The sequence below is a fragment of the Cricetulus griseus genome, unplaced genomic scaffold (assembly GCF_003668045.3).
Source record: "Cricetulus griseus strain 17A/GY unplaced genomic scaffold, alternate assembly CriGri-PICRH-1.0 unplaced_scaffold_19, whole genome shotgun sequence".
Taxonomy (NCBI): domain Eukaryota; kingdom Metazoa; phylum Chordata; class Mammalia; order Rodentia; family Cricetidae; genus Cricetulus; species Cricetulus griseus.
Window position 1 is genome coordinate 68,233 of NW_023276908.1, and position 15,241 is coordinate 83,473.

At 44.5% G+C, this 15,241-nt stretch overlaps 1 protein-coding gene across 1 annotated transcript; it reads right to left on the minus strand.

The window, feature by feature from the left end:
• Positions 1-3,138: 3,138 nt before the first annotated feature.
• LOC100753084 (carcinoembryonic antigen-related cell adhesion molecule 3-like) lies at positions 3,139-11,181 on the minus strand. Its single transcript, XM_035453741.1, has 4 exons — positions 11,118-11,181; positions 9,519-9,878; positions 6,408-6,767; positions 3,139-3,422 (listed from the first exon to the last, which is right to left on the minus strand). Exons 1-4 carry the CDS (start codon positions 11,179-11,181, stop codon positions 3,139-3,141), a joined length of 1,068 nt encoding a protein of 355 aa, XP_035309632.1.
• Positions 11,182-15,241: the final 4,060 nt, after the last annotated feature.

The window sequence follows — 15,241 nt, forward strand, 5'->3', positions numbered from 1 at the left end:
TTATGTTGGCTGTTGGTTTGGTGTATACTGCTTTTGTCATGTTTAGATATGTTCCTGTTATTCCTGTTCTCTCCAAGATCTTTATCATGAAGGGATGTTGCCTTTTGTTAAAGGCTTTGTCAGCATCTAGTGACATGATCATGTGGTTTTTCTTTTTCAGTTTGTTTGTATGGTGGATTACATTGATGGATTTTCATTTGTTGAACCATCCTTGCATGCCTGGTATGAAGCCTACTTGATCATGGTGGATGATTTCTCTTATGCATTCTTGGATTCAATTTGCCATTATTTTATTGAGTATTTTTGCATCAGTGTTCATGAGGGATAGTGGTCTGTAGTTCTCTTTTTTAGTTGTATCTTTGTGTGACTTGAGTATTTAAGTCATTGTAGCCTCATAAAAAGAGTTTGTCAATGACCCTTCTGCTTCTATTGTGTGGAACAATTTGAGGATTGTTCTTGTTCAAGCTCTTGTTTGAATTTCTGGTAGAATTCTGCAGTGAAGCCATCTGGCCCTGGGCTTTGTTTGGTTGGGAGGCTTTTGATGACTGCTTCTATTACATTAGGGGTTATGGGTCGATGTAAACTGCTTATCTGTTCTTGGTTTAATTTTGGTAAGTGATATGTATCCAGAATATTGTCCATTTCCTTTAGATTTTCGAATTTTGTGGAGTACAGGTTTTCAAAGTATGACCTGAAGATTCTCTGGATTTCCTCAGTGTCCCTTGTTATATCCCCCTTTTTGTTTCTGATTTTGTTAATTAGCATGCTCTCTCTCTGCCTTTTGGTTAGTTTGGCTAGAGGTTTGTCTATTTTGTTGATATTCTCAAAGAACCAACTCTTTGTTTCATTAATTCTTTGTAATGTTTTCCTAGTTTCTACTTTATTGATTTCAGCCGTCAGTTTGATTATTTTCTGGTGTCAACTCCTCCATGGTGAGTTTGCTTCTTTTTTGCTCTAGAGCTTTCAATTGTACTGTTAATTCCCTAGTGTGACTTTTCTTCAGTTTGTTCATGTGTGCACTTAGTGCCATGAACTTTCCATAAGTTTGGTTATGTTGTGTCTACATTCTCATTAACTTCTAGGATTCTTTAATTTCTTTTATTTCTTCCTCAACCCAGGAATGATGCAATTGGGTGTTACTCAATTTCCACGAGTTTGTACATTTTCTGCAATTTGTATTTCTGTTGAATTCTGTTGAACCAAATATGACTGGGACAGCATTTCAATGAAATGATTACTAAAGCATGGTGATCTGATATGATACAGGGGGTTATTTCAATTTTTTTGTATCTGTGGAGGTTTGTTTGTTTCCAACTATGTGGTCAATTTTAGAGAAGGTTCCATGTGGCGCTGAGAAGAAGGTATATTCTTTTGTGTTTGGATGGAATGTTCTATACATATCTGTTAAACCCAGTTGGGTCATAAGTTCTGTTAGATCCTTTGTTTCTTTATTAAGTTTCTGTCAGGTGGTCCTGTCTAGTGGTGAAGGTGGGGTGTTGAAGTCTCCTACTATAAGTGTGAGTGGTTTTATGTGTGGTCATTCTAGAATTTTCTACATGCATATTTTTTATATTCTATTTTTCCACCTTACGCCCTCCCAGTCTCCTCCTCTTATGAGTCCTACTCCCTCTCAGCTTCACGGTTATTCCTTTAATTGTTATTATTATTATTATTATATATATTTATATATTAATCAAATATATAAATACAATCTGATGTACTGGGTTAATGGAGAACTAGAACTTGTGGGAGTGGCCAAGTAATGACTAGTCCATCTTAAAGCCCATGCTATGAAATGGAGCCCAGGCCTGGCAATGCCTGAATGGCCAGGAACCAGAAGCTGGGCATCCCAGAATTTTAAGATAGAACCAAATATGACTGGGACAGCATTTCAATGAAATGATTACTAAAGACATTCTGTTATATGCATTGGTAAGTGACTAGCCTAATAGTCATCAGAGAGGCACCAACCAGCAACGTATGGCACCAGATACAGAGACACACAGCCAAACAAACACTTGGCGGCAGCAGGATATCCCCACAGAATAAATGCAAATGGATTGTAGGGACCAGAGTGGGCAAGAACCCTGTGAAAATCTGGAACACAGTATCAACTGAGGAAGGGTTATAGACCATCACAGAAACTGACGTGATAATTGGGGACTCTGAATGGGTTTCAGATAGGGACTCTGAATATAAGTTATAGTCATATGGACGGGTGTTCCTGTGGAACTCCAAACAGTGGATGGGGGGGACATCTCTGACTCTTTTGGAACCTTTTTTTCCCTACTGTGTTGCCTCTCTCAACTCTGATATGGGGGATAGTGGCCTGCCTATTATAATTTGCCATGCCATGTTCTGTAGTTATCCCTGGGATGCCTGCTCATTTTTGAAGGGAAACAGAAGAGAAGTTGATCAGAGGTAGAGGAGAATTGGGGGTTAGGAAGAAGTGGAGAGAAGGGAAACTGGTTGGGATGTAACATATGAGGGGAAAATAGAAAGGGAAAGAAATACATATTAACAGGAAAACACGCACTGCAAAGGACTCCACTGTGAATGCCGCTCTCAGGTTGAAAGCAGCGTGACCTGCCCTGATGTGAAGGAGTTTTCAGCAAACTGTGGATCACAGCTGTTTAGAAACCAGTTATGTTCACAGTGAAACATGGGCAGGCCCTTCTCCTGCTGCACTTTCTGACGTCACATGGATGAATAGTGTGCAGGCAGCCTTGGGATTAGGTGAATTAGTTAAACGGGGAATGTATTTGAGCATATGAGAGAATATTTTCTCTATGCAAACAATGGACCATTGTCACAGCAGACTCACAAAATCCAAAAGCTCGAGGGATCCTGAAATGAGTTCCCAGGAATTCTGAGGTATCATTATACTTGTGAACCACAACTTAAACTCTTAAGGCCTTTGAGTTTTGGTTTGCCATATTGATGTCTTTATTTGCATTTTAAGACAGACTCACTTTAAATCCTGGCCTTCCCTTGTACACACGTCTATCCCAGGATTATAGGATGAGTCACCACGCTGGCTGTACCTTACTAACTCATCATTTCCACCAAGTAACTTTTCTCTATTTTGTACCCAATCAATAACCCCCCCTCCCGTCTCTGCAGTAGGATAAGAAGGGGTTACTCATTCGTCACAACCAGGCTGACTGGGAGGCTGGTCTTCAAACTGAATTGGTTGGAGACCTCACACTTATATTCCCCAGCATTTTCTCTCTTCACAGGATGTATTTGGAGGCCACACTTTGTCGGGGACACAAACATCCTCTCTGTGAGCTGCAGAGTCTTGTTATTGAAGATCCAACGGATGGAGACGTCGGTGTCAGGCGAAATGCAGGTGAGGATCGCAGAACGACGTCCTGCAACTGTGGTCTCTGTGATTTGCGCCGTGGGCTGTGTCACAGGCTCTGTGAAGAAACAGAGGAGGTCACCAAATGACAGGAGTCCAAAATATTCAGCCAGGCCCTCTTCAGTTCATACTTTACAAACTTTCAAGGGGGCGAGATTTAGAGCTAAGACTATAGACGTATCTGGTGCTATGGATCTGCCACCCGGGGAATGTGTGACCCTGATTCAGTCACTGTTTCCTGTGCCTCAGTTTTCCTATAATAGAACATACAGAGGATGGCCATTGCAGTGTCCATGAATTAAGCTTAGTTATGAGCAATGATCTGACCTTGGGGGTGCGGATTCTGCTCACATCAGCACCCTCTGTTACTATTTACCTGCAGAAGAAAATTCCCTAGGCTGGACCCCTTAGATGAAGGAGGAATCTGGAGTAGCTGCCTCCTCTTTTTCTTCCCTTGGTGCCTTCGCCATCCTGTGAAGTCTCAGAAGCCCATCAGAACAATAGGCTAATGGCCTGGACACCCGTCCACTGAGACTCAGGAGAAGGAGTTGCACACGTGGCCTACCTAACTGCAGCTGTCATGGCAGTTCACAGCTGGTTCCACACTCCATGGAATAGTCAGTTCCATGACTTGGACAGTCAGTAAAGCCTTGTTACCTTTTGGCTCAGACAGAAAATCTAAACCAACAGTTATAAAATGCACCCCAGTATCACCTTAATTCTATCCAGTGGAAAAATTTTAGAGTCAAGAGTTTCCTGGTGCTCTCTGTGACGACCCCATGGCTTCATCAGCCAGGGACTGCCTGACTCCCACAGTCTTTCTGGGGACATGTGCATGGTGAGAACTCCAAGTGTCTGCACTGAGGCTGATAACCTGGGGCTGAGGTTTCCCAGCACAGGTCTTCCTGTCTTCAGGTAAAGACAGGTGAGGGGTTCTGATCTATTGCTGTTTATCTGCCCCGTGTGTGTCCTACAGTAGGGGCCCAAACCCCAATGGAGAGACAAAGTGCTATGGGGGAGAGAGCATAGGCAGCCCAATCTGACAGTTCAGTGTATTAAGTAAGATAAGCTACACCCAGCAGCTAGAGACCATAGAGAATCACTTACTGTTCACATAAATTTTCACATATGCCTCTTCTAATTTGAAATCTTCATTTAAAACTGCTAGTGCATACATTCCTGCGTCTTGCTTTGTGACGTTCTCGAGCAACAGGGATCCATTACTGTACACCATCCCTCTGTCTCTGTATGCAGGCTCCCAGGAGGCGGGATATATGATATTGCTGTATTCTACAATTTTAAGAACCTGGCCCCCATATATCGATTTGTACCAGGAAAAGGCTTGCAGATCTTCTGGAAGATTATAAACTTGGAGAAGAATACTTTCCCCTTCAGCAGCATACTGAGGCACTGGTTGGATCATGAGTTGGGCAGAGGTGAGAGGGTTACAACACAGAGAAAGAGAGGCTGGAAGGGAAAAGACAAAAAAAGCTATCACATGGGGATCGTTGTGCTTGGTGAAAAGACGGTGACCTCCATCCTGAGTGGATAGATTCATCTCTCAGCCTAGAGTTGCAGGTGTGTGTGTGTGTGTGTGTGTGTGTGTGTGTGTGTGTGTGTGTGTGTGTGTGTGTGTCTAACACACTTAATGAAGGGCAGAAACATGACCTCCTCCTTTCCAACAGTGCTCCTGAAAGTGTCATTTCCTCTGCATGGAACTGTCCCCTTGGGTGTCTACATGGCTGTTCCCTCACTGCCCTCGCTTGTGCCCTCACACTGTGCACACTCTTGCACACTGGGGGATTGAGATGATGCCTCCCCTGACCACAACAGACCCAGAACTTTCCCTTTCTAGTTTTTCTTCAGTTTCCTCTGAGGCAATACTCAACACCTGTCTTCACCTAATAGATGTACTTGCTGCTATGTCAAGTGGCCTTTAGGTCTGTGTGGTGATATCTTGTTTGTACTCTAACAAATAATCCGTGCCTGGAGATCAGAGTGCAGAGCTAGCTAGTTAACCATAGAGGTCAGACATTGGTGGCACACAACTTTAGGCCCAGCACTTGGAATCTCATGCCTTTCACCTAGTACTTGGGAGGAAACAGTAAGTGAAATGGCTGGGCAGAGAGAGGAATTTAAGGCAGGTAAAAAGACAGGAGCTCACCCTCTTTTAAGTCTGATGACTTTGTAAAGGTAAAAACTCGAGAGGTTATCTCTACCCTCTGCTCTTAAGGCAAGCTTTACTTGTTAGAGTGTAAACAAAGCATCACCACAAAACTGGGGCTGTATGAGTGTTGGGAGGAGTCTGATCTTCAAGGCAGGCTCAGGTCTTTAAAAGGCTTGGGTGTTATGCTGGCTGGTTTTTATTTCAACTTGATGCAAGTTACATTTTGCAAGACAAGGCCTCAGTTGACAAAGCCACCACCTGATTGGCCTGTGCGCAAAACTATAGTACATTTTTAAAATTGGGTGTCGATGCAAAAGTATTCAGAACAATGCAGGCAGTTCGCCCCTGGCCTAGGAGTCCTGGGTGATATGAGAGGTGGTTGAGCAAGCATGAAGAGCAAGCCAATAGGAAGCACTCCTCCATGCTCTCTGCACCAGTTCCTGGATTTTATTTATGACACTCTCAATTTAGAGCTAATAAATACCCTGTTTGTCACGGATGTTCTAAAACCATTGTTCCCTATCATCTCTGAGAGGATGTAAGTGTAGAGCACCAGAAAATGCTCCCCTGGTTCACTTTAGTCCAGCCTTGGAAAGATGAATGCATTCAGGGTTCTATGGTCGAGAGCCCCAAGAGACTGGGCTGACTCTGACATCTCAGGCTGAGTTACTGTCCATCAAGGTCTTCCTTGATGCAAATGGAGTCAGAAGATGGAAGCTGCTTTATGGCCATTTGTCCCTATTAAGGTGTCCTGCACTAACTGCTCAAACCTTCACATGGAGACACAATGCAGAGGGAAAGGAGTCTAGGCTATCCATGACAGCCCTGTGTGTCTAAGCCCCACCCAGCCCTGAACAGTCACAGAGAATCACTTACTGTCCACCTGGAGCTGCACTGTTGCTGCTTCACTTTTCATATCTGTCCTCAGAATCCGTAGAGTGTACAATCCAGGCTCTTTCCGTGTGACACCATGAAGCAGCAGGGATCCATCCTGGTACAATGTCTCTCTGCCACTGTATGCAGGCCCTGTCACAGGTGATTTCCTACCTGTTATATACCGGGCAATTTCCTGGTCCTTTAACACAGTCATTCCTTTGAACCAGGCAAAGGCTATAATATTCTCTGGGGGATTGCGAACACGTAGAAGAGCACTTCCCCCTTCAGCAACGCTGGGTGGCACTGACTCAATCGTGGGCTGACCAGAGATGTCAAACCGCCCACATTTCCAAAGGAACGCTAGAAGGGAAAAGAGAGATACATATAAATTGGGACTTTGTATTTGATTAAGATGAGGCCCACTGCTCTGAGAAGTTGGGTCCACTGCTCGGAGTAGGTTTGTGGGTGAATGTCTTCCTGTCCTAATTGTAGGAGATCTGCACAGGTCCCTCATGTTCTCAATGTCCCCACAATTGTCATTTCCACTATATGGCTCTCTCTCTTCAGTTGTCAACATTACCTTGGTTTACTGCTATCAGATCCCTGATGATATTTCTAGTGGATTGGGTTGGAGTGATGCCTGCCCAACCTCTCCCACTATAGACCCTGTGTCTTCACTCTCTGACTTTGTTGTGTTCCTCTTTGGGTTGTAGACAACACCTGAATTTTCCTTCTAGCTTTCTTTATGTCAAGTCCACTCAGACTGAGCCATAAGACCCATGAGTTGCCTTGTATTCTTTAAATGATGCCTAGAAAAAAAACTAAGATACATGTGGAGACCGACTAAATGAATAATATCCAGAACCCTGTATGCCTGTGGACTTATTCAAGAAACTCATAGGTTTATGACTACCTTTCCACTTGTTTAAATTTTTATACTTGTTTACATATTACGCTTGTGTGGGAGCAGTGTAAGGTCAAGTCTAGTATGTGTGATGTGTACAGGACACGGTACTGAAGTGGAGGTCAGAAAACTTCTGTTCGGACAACGAAGCAATTGTGTATATCCACTGGACCATGTCACTGACACAGACCAGCTTGGTTTTTTATTTGGGACATCAAGCGTAGAGCATCAGTCTTCAGAATTGCGGTCATGTTTACTAATTTCACACAGGAATAATGTCTCCCCCACCTTTATTATTTAATACTCAATGAGAGCATCCCAAATGCTGACCTTCTCCCGCTCTGTATCTTCTCCCCTACAAACACCGAGACTCCTCTCATGCCCTTCTACCACTCAGGGGACTCCAGACTCTTCTCACGGCCAACTCATGGTCTCCTCATCTATGAGCATAAGTCCCTTTGCATAGGAGTGCAGAGGAGGCCTTCATTGTCTCAGTGGGCTGATCTTCTGCTCTAGCATAGCTCCCAGGTTCTGCTATCCTTCCTAATGTGAGTTGAGCCTCTTCCCGGGAAGAGTCCCATGGGCTGAGGGTGGGTCTGTGTTCCAAACACTGCTCTGTCCCTCCAGTTTCAGTGTTCTTTTACTCTTCTCTTCCTTCTCTTCCCCGTGTTCCTTTCCCCTTCTCTTTTTCCGTTTCTGTCCTCTAGACCACACAGTGAGAGTCCAGGATAATGGCCGTCCTTGTGACATGAGCTAATAGCAGCTGACCCTGGAACTGCCCTCTGCTGTGTCCTGGCCTAGGCTAGCCAGCATCAAAGAGGGAAAATCTGCACAACTGTGTGACAAGGGAACCCAGCTAGGCACCCAGTTTGCCCTGTTTTCAATGCTCTGGAAATATGGAATTTGCTCACAGCGGGAAGGTGGCAGAACTGACTTTGAGACTCTGAAGGCACCAGGTGGGTGATTCGTGGGGAAAAGAACAAATCTGTTCTCACTGGCTATGATCAGACTGGGTTCTGACCGAGGTTCAAAGGCCCACGATGCGTCAGGAGTCTCACATCTTGGGTGTGAGCAAGGAGGTGACCTGATTCTTGGGGAAAGGCTGTGAGGTCCTTCATCCAGTGCAATATTTTCAAGACCATGCTCCCACTTCCTCTGTTTGCTGAGCTGTGTAATGGGTCTGCCCATGTGCTCTGTAGTCTTTCTGAGATTCCTGTGACCTCTATCTAGTTCATTCCCCTTGGATAACATGCATTTTTCAAAAGAAACACATAAAGTGAGAAACAGAACATGATCTCCTGGCGGTCTGCTGGGTCTGAGAATGCTGTTACCATGGTTTCCAGGTGTGTAAAAACAGGCATGGAACCAGGCTACTAGGTACGTTCCTGGTTCTGGCAAAAACTTTCCTGCCACTTCATTGTGTGTCCTGATGACATCCCTGGTAATCACTGGGGGAACTAAAGCTCACATCTGTGAAGCTGTCAGATTGCCATAGCCTGCAGACACTTGCCCAAAGGAGAGAATTCCCCAAGCAGGACCCAGAGGACAAGCACTTGTCAGAAGACACTGTTTCCTTGGTCCCTTTCCTTGGTGACTATGGCCTTCATGTGAAATCTCTTGTGTTCAACAGGACAGTTAATTAGTGGCCGGGACACCTGTTGAGTTATGCTCCCTTGTTGACTCTCTGAAGATGATGGCCAAGGGACATAGCCCAACCAAGGCTCTCTTGACAGTGCACTGGTTCCATACATCACAAGACTTTGACTACTAGGGGCAGTGTTCCCTGGCATAAGGAAGTCAAAATCCAACACTTATAAAGTACTTCCCATGAACACATAGAGTTGAGTCTAAGACAGAGGTCTGGAGACAGAGCATCTGGTGCTCACATCTCTATGGGAATCCCATGCTTTCCTCAACCAGGCACAATATTGATTCTCTTGAAGTCTTTCTCAAGGAAACATTCCTGGTAAGAACCTCAAGAGTTAAAAGTCCCCACCAGCCTGCAGGCAGGTGAGAGACTTGCCTCTAGGCTGTCCCAAACCCCCACCACCCACTATTCTATACCATATGTGTCCTGAAGTAATGCTTCAACCACATGACAGGGGGACAGTGCATAGAGAAGGGAGGCACGGACTACTCTCCTGTATGTGTCCACTGAAATGAACCTAATCTAGATCACAGAGTTCAGACACAAAAAAATCACTTACCGTGCACGTGAAGGTATATAGATGTGGTTGCTATGAGTTTTCCACGTATATTATAGGTTCGTAGGGTATAGAATCCTGAGTCCTTCTGGGTGACCTTTTCCAGCAGCAGGGATCCATTGCGATATATTGTCTCTCTACCACTGTGCACAGGCCCTGGCCCACTTACATTCTGGTACAGTGAATACAGTGCAATTCCTTTTTTTGTGCTTCTTAGCCCTTTGAACCAGGCGAAGGCTGTCAGACTCTCAGGAAGATCGTGAGCAAGAAAAAGGACGTTTTCTCCTTCAGCCACTTGGAGTGGCACTAATTCAGTGGTCATGTGGGCACCGGTGGACAGGAGCCAGAAGTTTAGAAGGGAGGCTAGAAGAGAATTGAGAAAAACCACCAGTATTAAGCAGGTGTGATTGTCATCACTCAGCTTTGGTGTGTGAGTGAGGAAGTGCCCACCTTCTTTGCAGACATGAACAACATGACTCCCATTGACTCAGCGTGTCTGAGTATGTCAGCAACTCTCTTAGGAATTCTGTGCTCAGCTGTCTGACAGGTTCACCACTCATTGTCCGATATCCCTCCTCATATAGTGTCTGGTGGAAGAAGCAATGCCTCCCAGAACACCACCTCTAGAGAGGCCTTAATTTCTGACAGTTTCTCTGCTCCTTTTGTGATACCCACTGCTTCGTATTTTTGATATATTGACATCAGGCCCATTTGAACCAGGTCATTCTGTTTGTTTGGCTTTGGTTTTGATTTTAGTTTTGGGTTTTTGAGACAAGGTTTCTCTGTGTACCCTTGGATGTCCTGGAACATGCTCTGGAGCCCAGGCTGGCCTTGAACTCAAAGAGATCAATTGCCTCTGAATCCCAAGTGTTGGGATTAAGAGCCTGAGTCACACCACCCAGCAGAACCACAGATATTCAATGGCAGGATTAGTCTGACCTTTTGGGAAGTTTCAGTTCCTGGAAAGGACTCAGACACAAGTAGATAAAGGAAAAAGGGAGGAGGAATGCGACCCAGTGGATTTGTTTTCATAGGTCCCTGGTTTAGAGCTTATGACAATCATAACATTCAAGCATGAAATAAGTGGTTTTAGATTTACTTATAGAAATATGTGTGTATTTGTAAAGGCAGGTGTCTTCTTGTGCAATACAAAAATGTATGCCACACGTCTGCGTGGGGGCACATATGCCAGGGTGTGCATGCGTGGGAGCAACCTCAGCATCTATGTGAAGGGTACAATAGAACCTGCAGGAGTCTGTTCTCTCCATGAACTGTGTGGAGCCTGAGTATTGGTTTCAGGTTCTCCTATCTTTACACACTGAGACGTCTCATTAGCCCTCCCTGTTTGACTTCTATTTGGAGGGTCATGCTGTCTGGATTGGGAAGAGCTGTCTTCAGAAAATTCCAGCCAATGTAAATCACTGTGAGTATGGAGAGTTTGACACTTTTCTCTTACCGTCATCACCCCCTGAGAGCTTCAGGCTGCTAAGCCTCTCCCCCCTCACTCTGCCTTCTGCACCATCACTGCAAACAAAAGCCTTAAGTCTTCTCTCAAGATCCTGTCATCCTGAGATCACACAGGCAAAGAATGGTTACCCTTACCTGTGAGCAGAATACCCTGCCAGGGGGTACACCCCTTGCAGAGAAGCACAGAGGACTCTGCCATCAATCTTCTCACTTGCTGTCCTCCCTCTAAGAAGAAGAGTCTCAGCTCCAACACAGAACTCAGGCTCTGCTGCCCTTCTTCCTTCTGGGCTGAGATTCTTCTCAGCTGGAAGCACGTCCCAGAATCCAAGGCACTGCTCAATCCCTTCCACTCTAGTGTTGCCCATCCCTCTCAACTTCCTTTTATGTTTCTTCTCCAAGAAACACATTGAGCAACATGGCTGATAAGCGTCACCATGCCCTCAGAGAACAATAGCTTAGTCCAGTGCTGACACCTGTTGTGTCCTGGCCTTGGGTCTTTCAGCACCAGACAGTGCCTCCATCATGCCTATGGGTTCTTGTGACGCAGAGACCCAGGTGAACACCCAGTCTATCCTGTGTTCTCAATTTTCTGGGAAGGTAGTACTTACTGAATTCCTGCGGAAATGCCTGTGAGGGATGAGAAGACACCAGCTGAGTGATGGCTAGGGATGAAGATTAATCCTTTATCGCTAATGTCATCAGTCAAATTAATGAACAGGAGAGAAGTCCAGGAGCAGTTGTGTGAGGAGTTTCATGTGTTCCGTGTTGGGGAAGAGACGATCGGTGCATCCTTGAAATGACTGTGGACTCCATCTGCCTATGGAGGGTTTCAAGACTACATTCTAGCATTATGTGTTAGGTGTGGGGGTTTCCCCTCCTTCCTCTCCTCTTTGCCCTCTTCCCCCTTTCCATTGATCCACCTGTCTGTTTTTGTGCCAATACAATATGGTAGTTTTTATTATTATATCTCTACAGTAGAGCTTGAATTCAGGGATGGTAATACTTCCAGAAGTTTCTTTATTGTACAGAATTGTTTCAGCTATCTTGTTTTTTTTTTTTGGCTTTCCACAAGAAGGTGACTATTGTTCTTTGAAGATCTGTCAAGAATTGTGTTAGGATTTTGATTGGAATTGCATTGAATCTGTAGATTGCTTTTTTTCCTACTAGAAGGCTGCGGTAGTATTTCAGGCATGCGATGGTGACATCCTAGACCAGTGGAGAAGTAGTGATGATGATCAGATTTTTAAGGTGAATGGAGAAGGAACGAGAACTCTGGAGAGACTTCTTAGTTTTTACTCTTACTCTCTGGGTAGATTCTGATGCCAAATGCAGAGATGGAGACCCATGCAGGAAGCACAGGATAAATAGAATGTGAAAACCCAGAGGAGATGGAGATTAGAAATTCACACTCTGGGTCTGTCAGTGTGGAGGAGGGATCTGTGCCTTTGGGAGGAACAGAAACCATCTAGGGAGTTCAGGTAGATTGAGACAAGGTCCGGAGTCTGAGACTGGGATGTCACAGTTGTCAGGGGTCAGCAACAAGCGACACCTCAACAGAAGGCAACGAGGTATGTAGAAAATCAAGGATGTATGGTACGCCATGTCCCAGCAAGAGCCATATGCCACTGAGAAAGGTGTAAAATACTGAGCCAAATTGAAATACAGGTCTATATAAACATGGATATAAGGAGATAGAAAGCTTGTGTGCTAATCAGGTTTGCCTGTCCAGTGGGAAGTTGCTGCAGGAGCAAATCAGTCTTTGAAGAGGCTGGGTGCCCAACGCAGCCAGAGTTCCCTGAGAAGAAAGACAAAGTGGAGGCTGGAGGAGAGCACAGCTCCTCATGTGTGACAGAGGAGCCATGAGGCCCTTTGGAGAGTGTGAGAGGAAGAGATGCTAAAGCTTTCAAGAAGAAGAAGAAGAAGAAGAGATATCATTTGAAAGACTGAGTGAGTGGATTTCCTGGGCCATGTTAGGGAGTCACCACAGAGTATAGAATACATCACCACCCTCTCATAAAATCTGCCTCCCCCAATCCAAAAGGGATGAAGCAGGCTTACTCCTTTGATGTCACCTCACATATTACACACTGGTCCCATTACCCTTTCTCCCACGTTTCCTCTTTGCCACAATCATTACTTCATATGAGCTCCTGGGATGCTTTGTAAGAAATCTTTGAGACTTCCTGGTAGTTGTCTTTGTCACTTTTCTTTGGCTTTGCTAAGATACCATAACCAAGGCAACATATAGAAGAGTTTATCAGGGTTGTCTGTTTCAAAGGACCATCATGGTGGAGAACAAGGCTGCAAGCGGGCCAGCATGTTGCTGGAGTAGTTACCAGGAGCTTACATTTGATCCATAAGCAGAAGGCAGAGAGTTAATTGGGAATTGCGTAGACATTTAAAGCCTCAAAGCCCATCCCTGGTGACATACCTCCACTAACATGGCCACACCTCCTAATCCTTTGCAAACAGTGCCACAAACTGGGGGCCAATCATTCATATTTGAGTCTATGGGGGCCGTTCTCATTTAATCCACCACGGCAGTGTAATATATGCTGTCCCACCATGTTTCTGTTGGCTTTTTGAGCCCTATCTAGTTGAAGGATTTTATTGGCATAACTTTTTGCACATACTCCTAACCTAACTTTTATGATTCAAGGCTCAAGGTTCAGCTGACTAATTGTTTATTCCTTAGGCCCTAAATTTCAATGTCACTATGATGTCTGTCAGGCTATGTGCCGATAGGCTGCACCTGCTGCCTGCATAGCCACGCATTGCTGTGGTTACTCATTTTTCTGCTGGTCAGTGTGACAGTCTAAGCCTGAGAGAAACTGTATGATAACCTGTGGACCAGAATGGCGCTGTTTTTATTGTAATTCACGTATTGTGCATAGTTGGTTCTGGGAAGTGCTGTGTGAGTAGCTGAGTGTATGTGTGAGTGAATGAATGAATGAATGAGTGAGTGAATGATACCCAAGAGAGATGTTGCAGATTTGTGAAAAATGTATCAGAGTAGAGATAAGTGTGTATAGAAAAGAGATGTGTAGAGAAAATAGATGCAGTTGTAAGTAAAGAGATGTAACTATGTAGGGAGATTGCCAAGAAGAGAGATTTTCCAAGATGAAGTAAAAGACGCTACCATCATGAAAGTGTATGCTTATTCCATTTTTCTTAAGTTACTATCAGAACGCATTAGTCCTTCCCTAAAGACCCTAGGTTAGAGAAGATTTGTTTTCTAAGTCATGCTACTATGAAGGCATTCTATCTGCAACCCTGGGTGCAGTCCTAGGAGCTGGTACCTCGGGCTGTGGTATATACCCTTGATCCCCTTGTAGTTTTAATGCTCTAGCTAGAACTTTGAGTACTGTATTCAATAGATACAGAGGCAGTGGACAGCCTTGCCTTATTCATGATTTTAGTGGAATTGCTTTGAGTTTCTCTCCATTAAATTTAATGGTGGCTGTCAGTTTGCTATGTATTGTTTTCATTATGTTTTGGTATGTTCCTTTGATCCCCGATCACTTCAGCTACTTTAACAGGAAGGGGTGTTGGATTTTGTCAAAGGCTTTTTCAGTATCTAATGAGATGATCTTGTGGTGAGGGGGTTTCTTTCAGGTTGTTTATATGGTGGATTACATTGATAGATTTACATATGTTGAACCATCCCTGCATCTCTGGGATGAAGCCTACTTGATCATGGTGTGTGATCTGTTTGGTTTGTTATTAGATTTGATTTGTGGGTGTTTTATTGAGTATTTTTCCATTAATATTCATGAGTGAAATTTGTGGGCAATTCTCTTTCTTTCTTGAGTCTTTCTGTAGCTTGGGTATTAGCGTGACTGGCCTCACTAAAATAATTTGGCCGTGTCTTGTAGCTTTAGGCCACATTCCCACAGCCTTAATCAGACCACATCTCCTGCAGCTCACTCTAGGACAGAGAGTATAGGGATTGTCTGTGCTGTGATCCGACTACTCTCATTTTACAACACTTCACTTGGCTCCTCCATGCTCCATGTAACATCCACACACTGAAGTAAATATACGGTGTGAACCTCCCCCTACCCCTCAATGTGATGAGAGGTCAGACCTTCCCTTTGTGCCAGGGGTTGTGAGAAAACGGCTCACCGATGTTGTGTGGGAATGGAGAGTGCTCTCACAAAAGACTCCTTGGCTTCTCTTCAGGGTCAGTCTCACAGCAGGTATTTCCTGTTCTCACATTCTCCATAGTTCTTTCATATTTTCATTCTTTTTTAAAACTG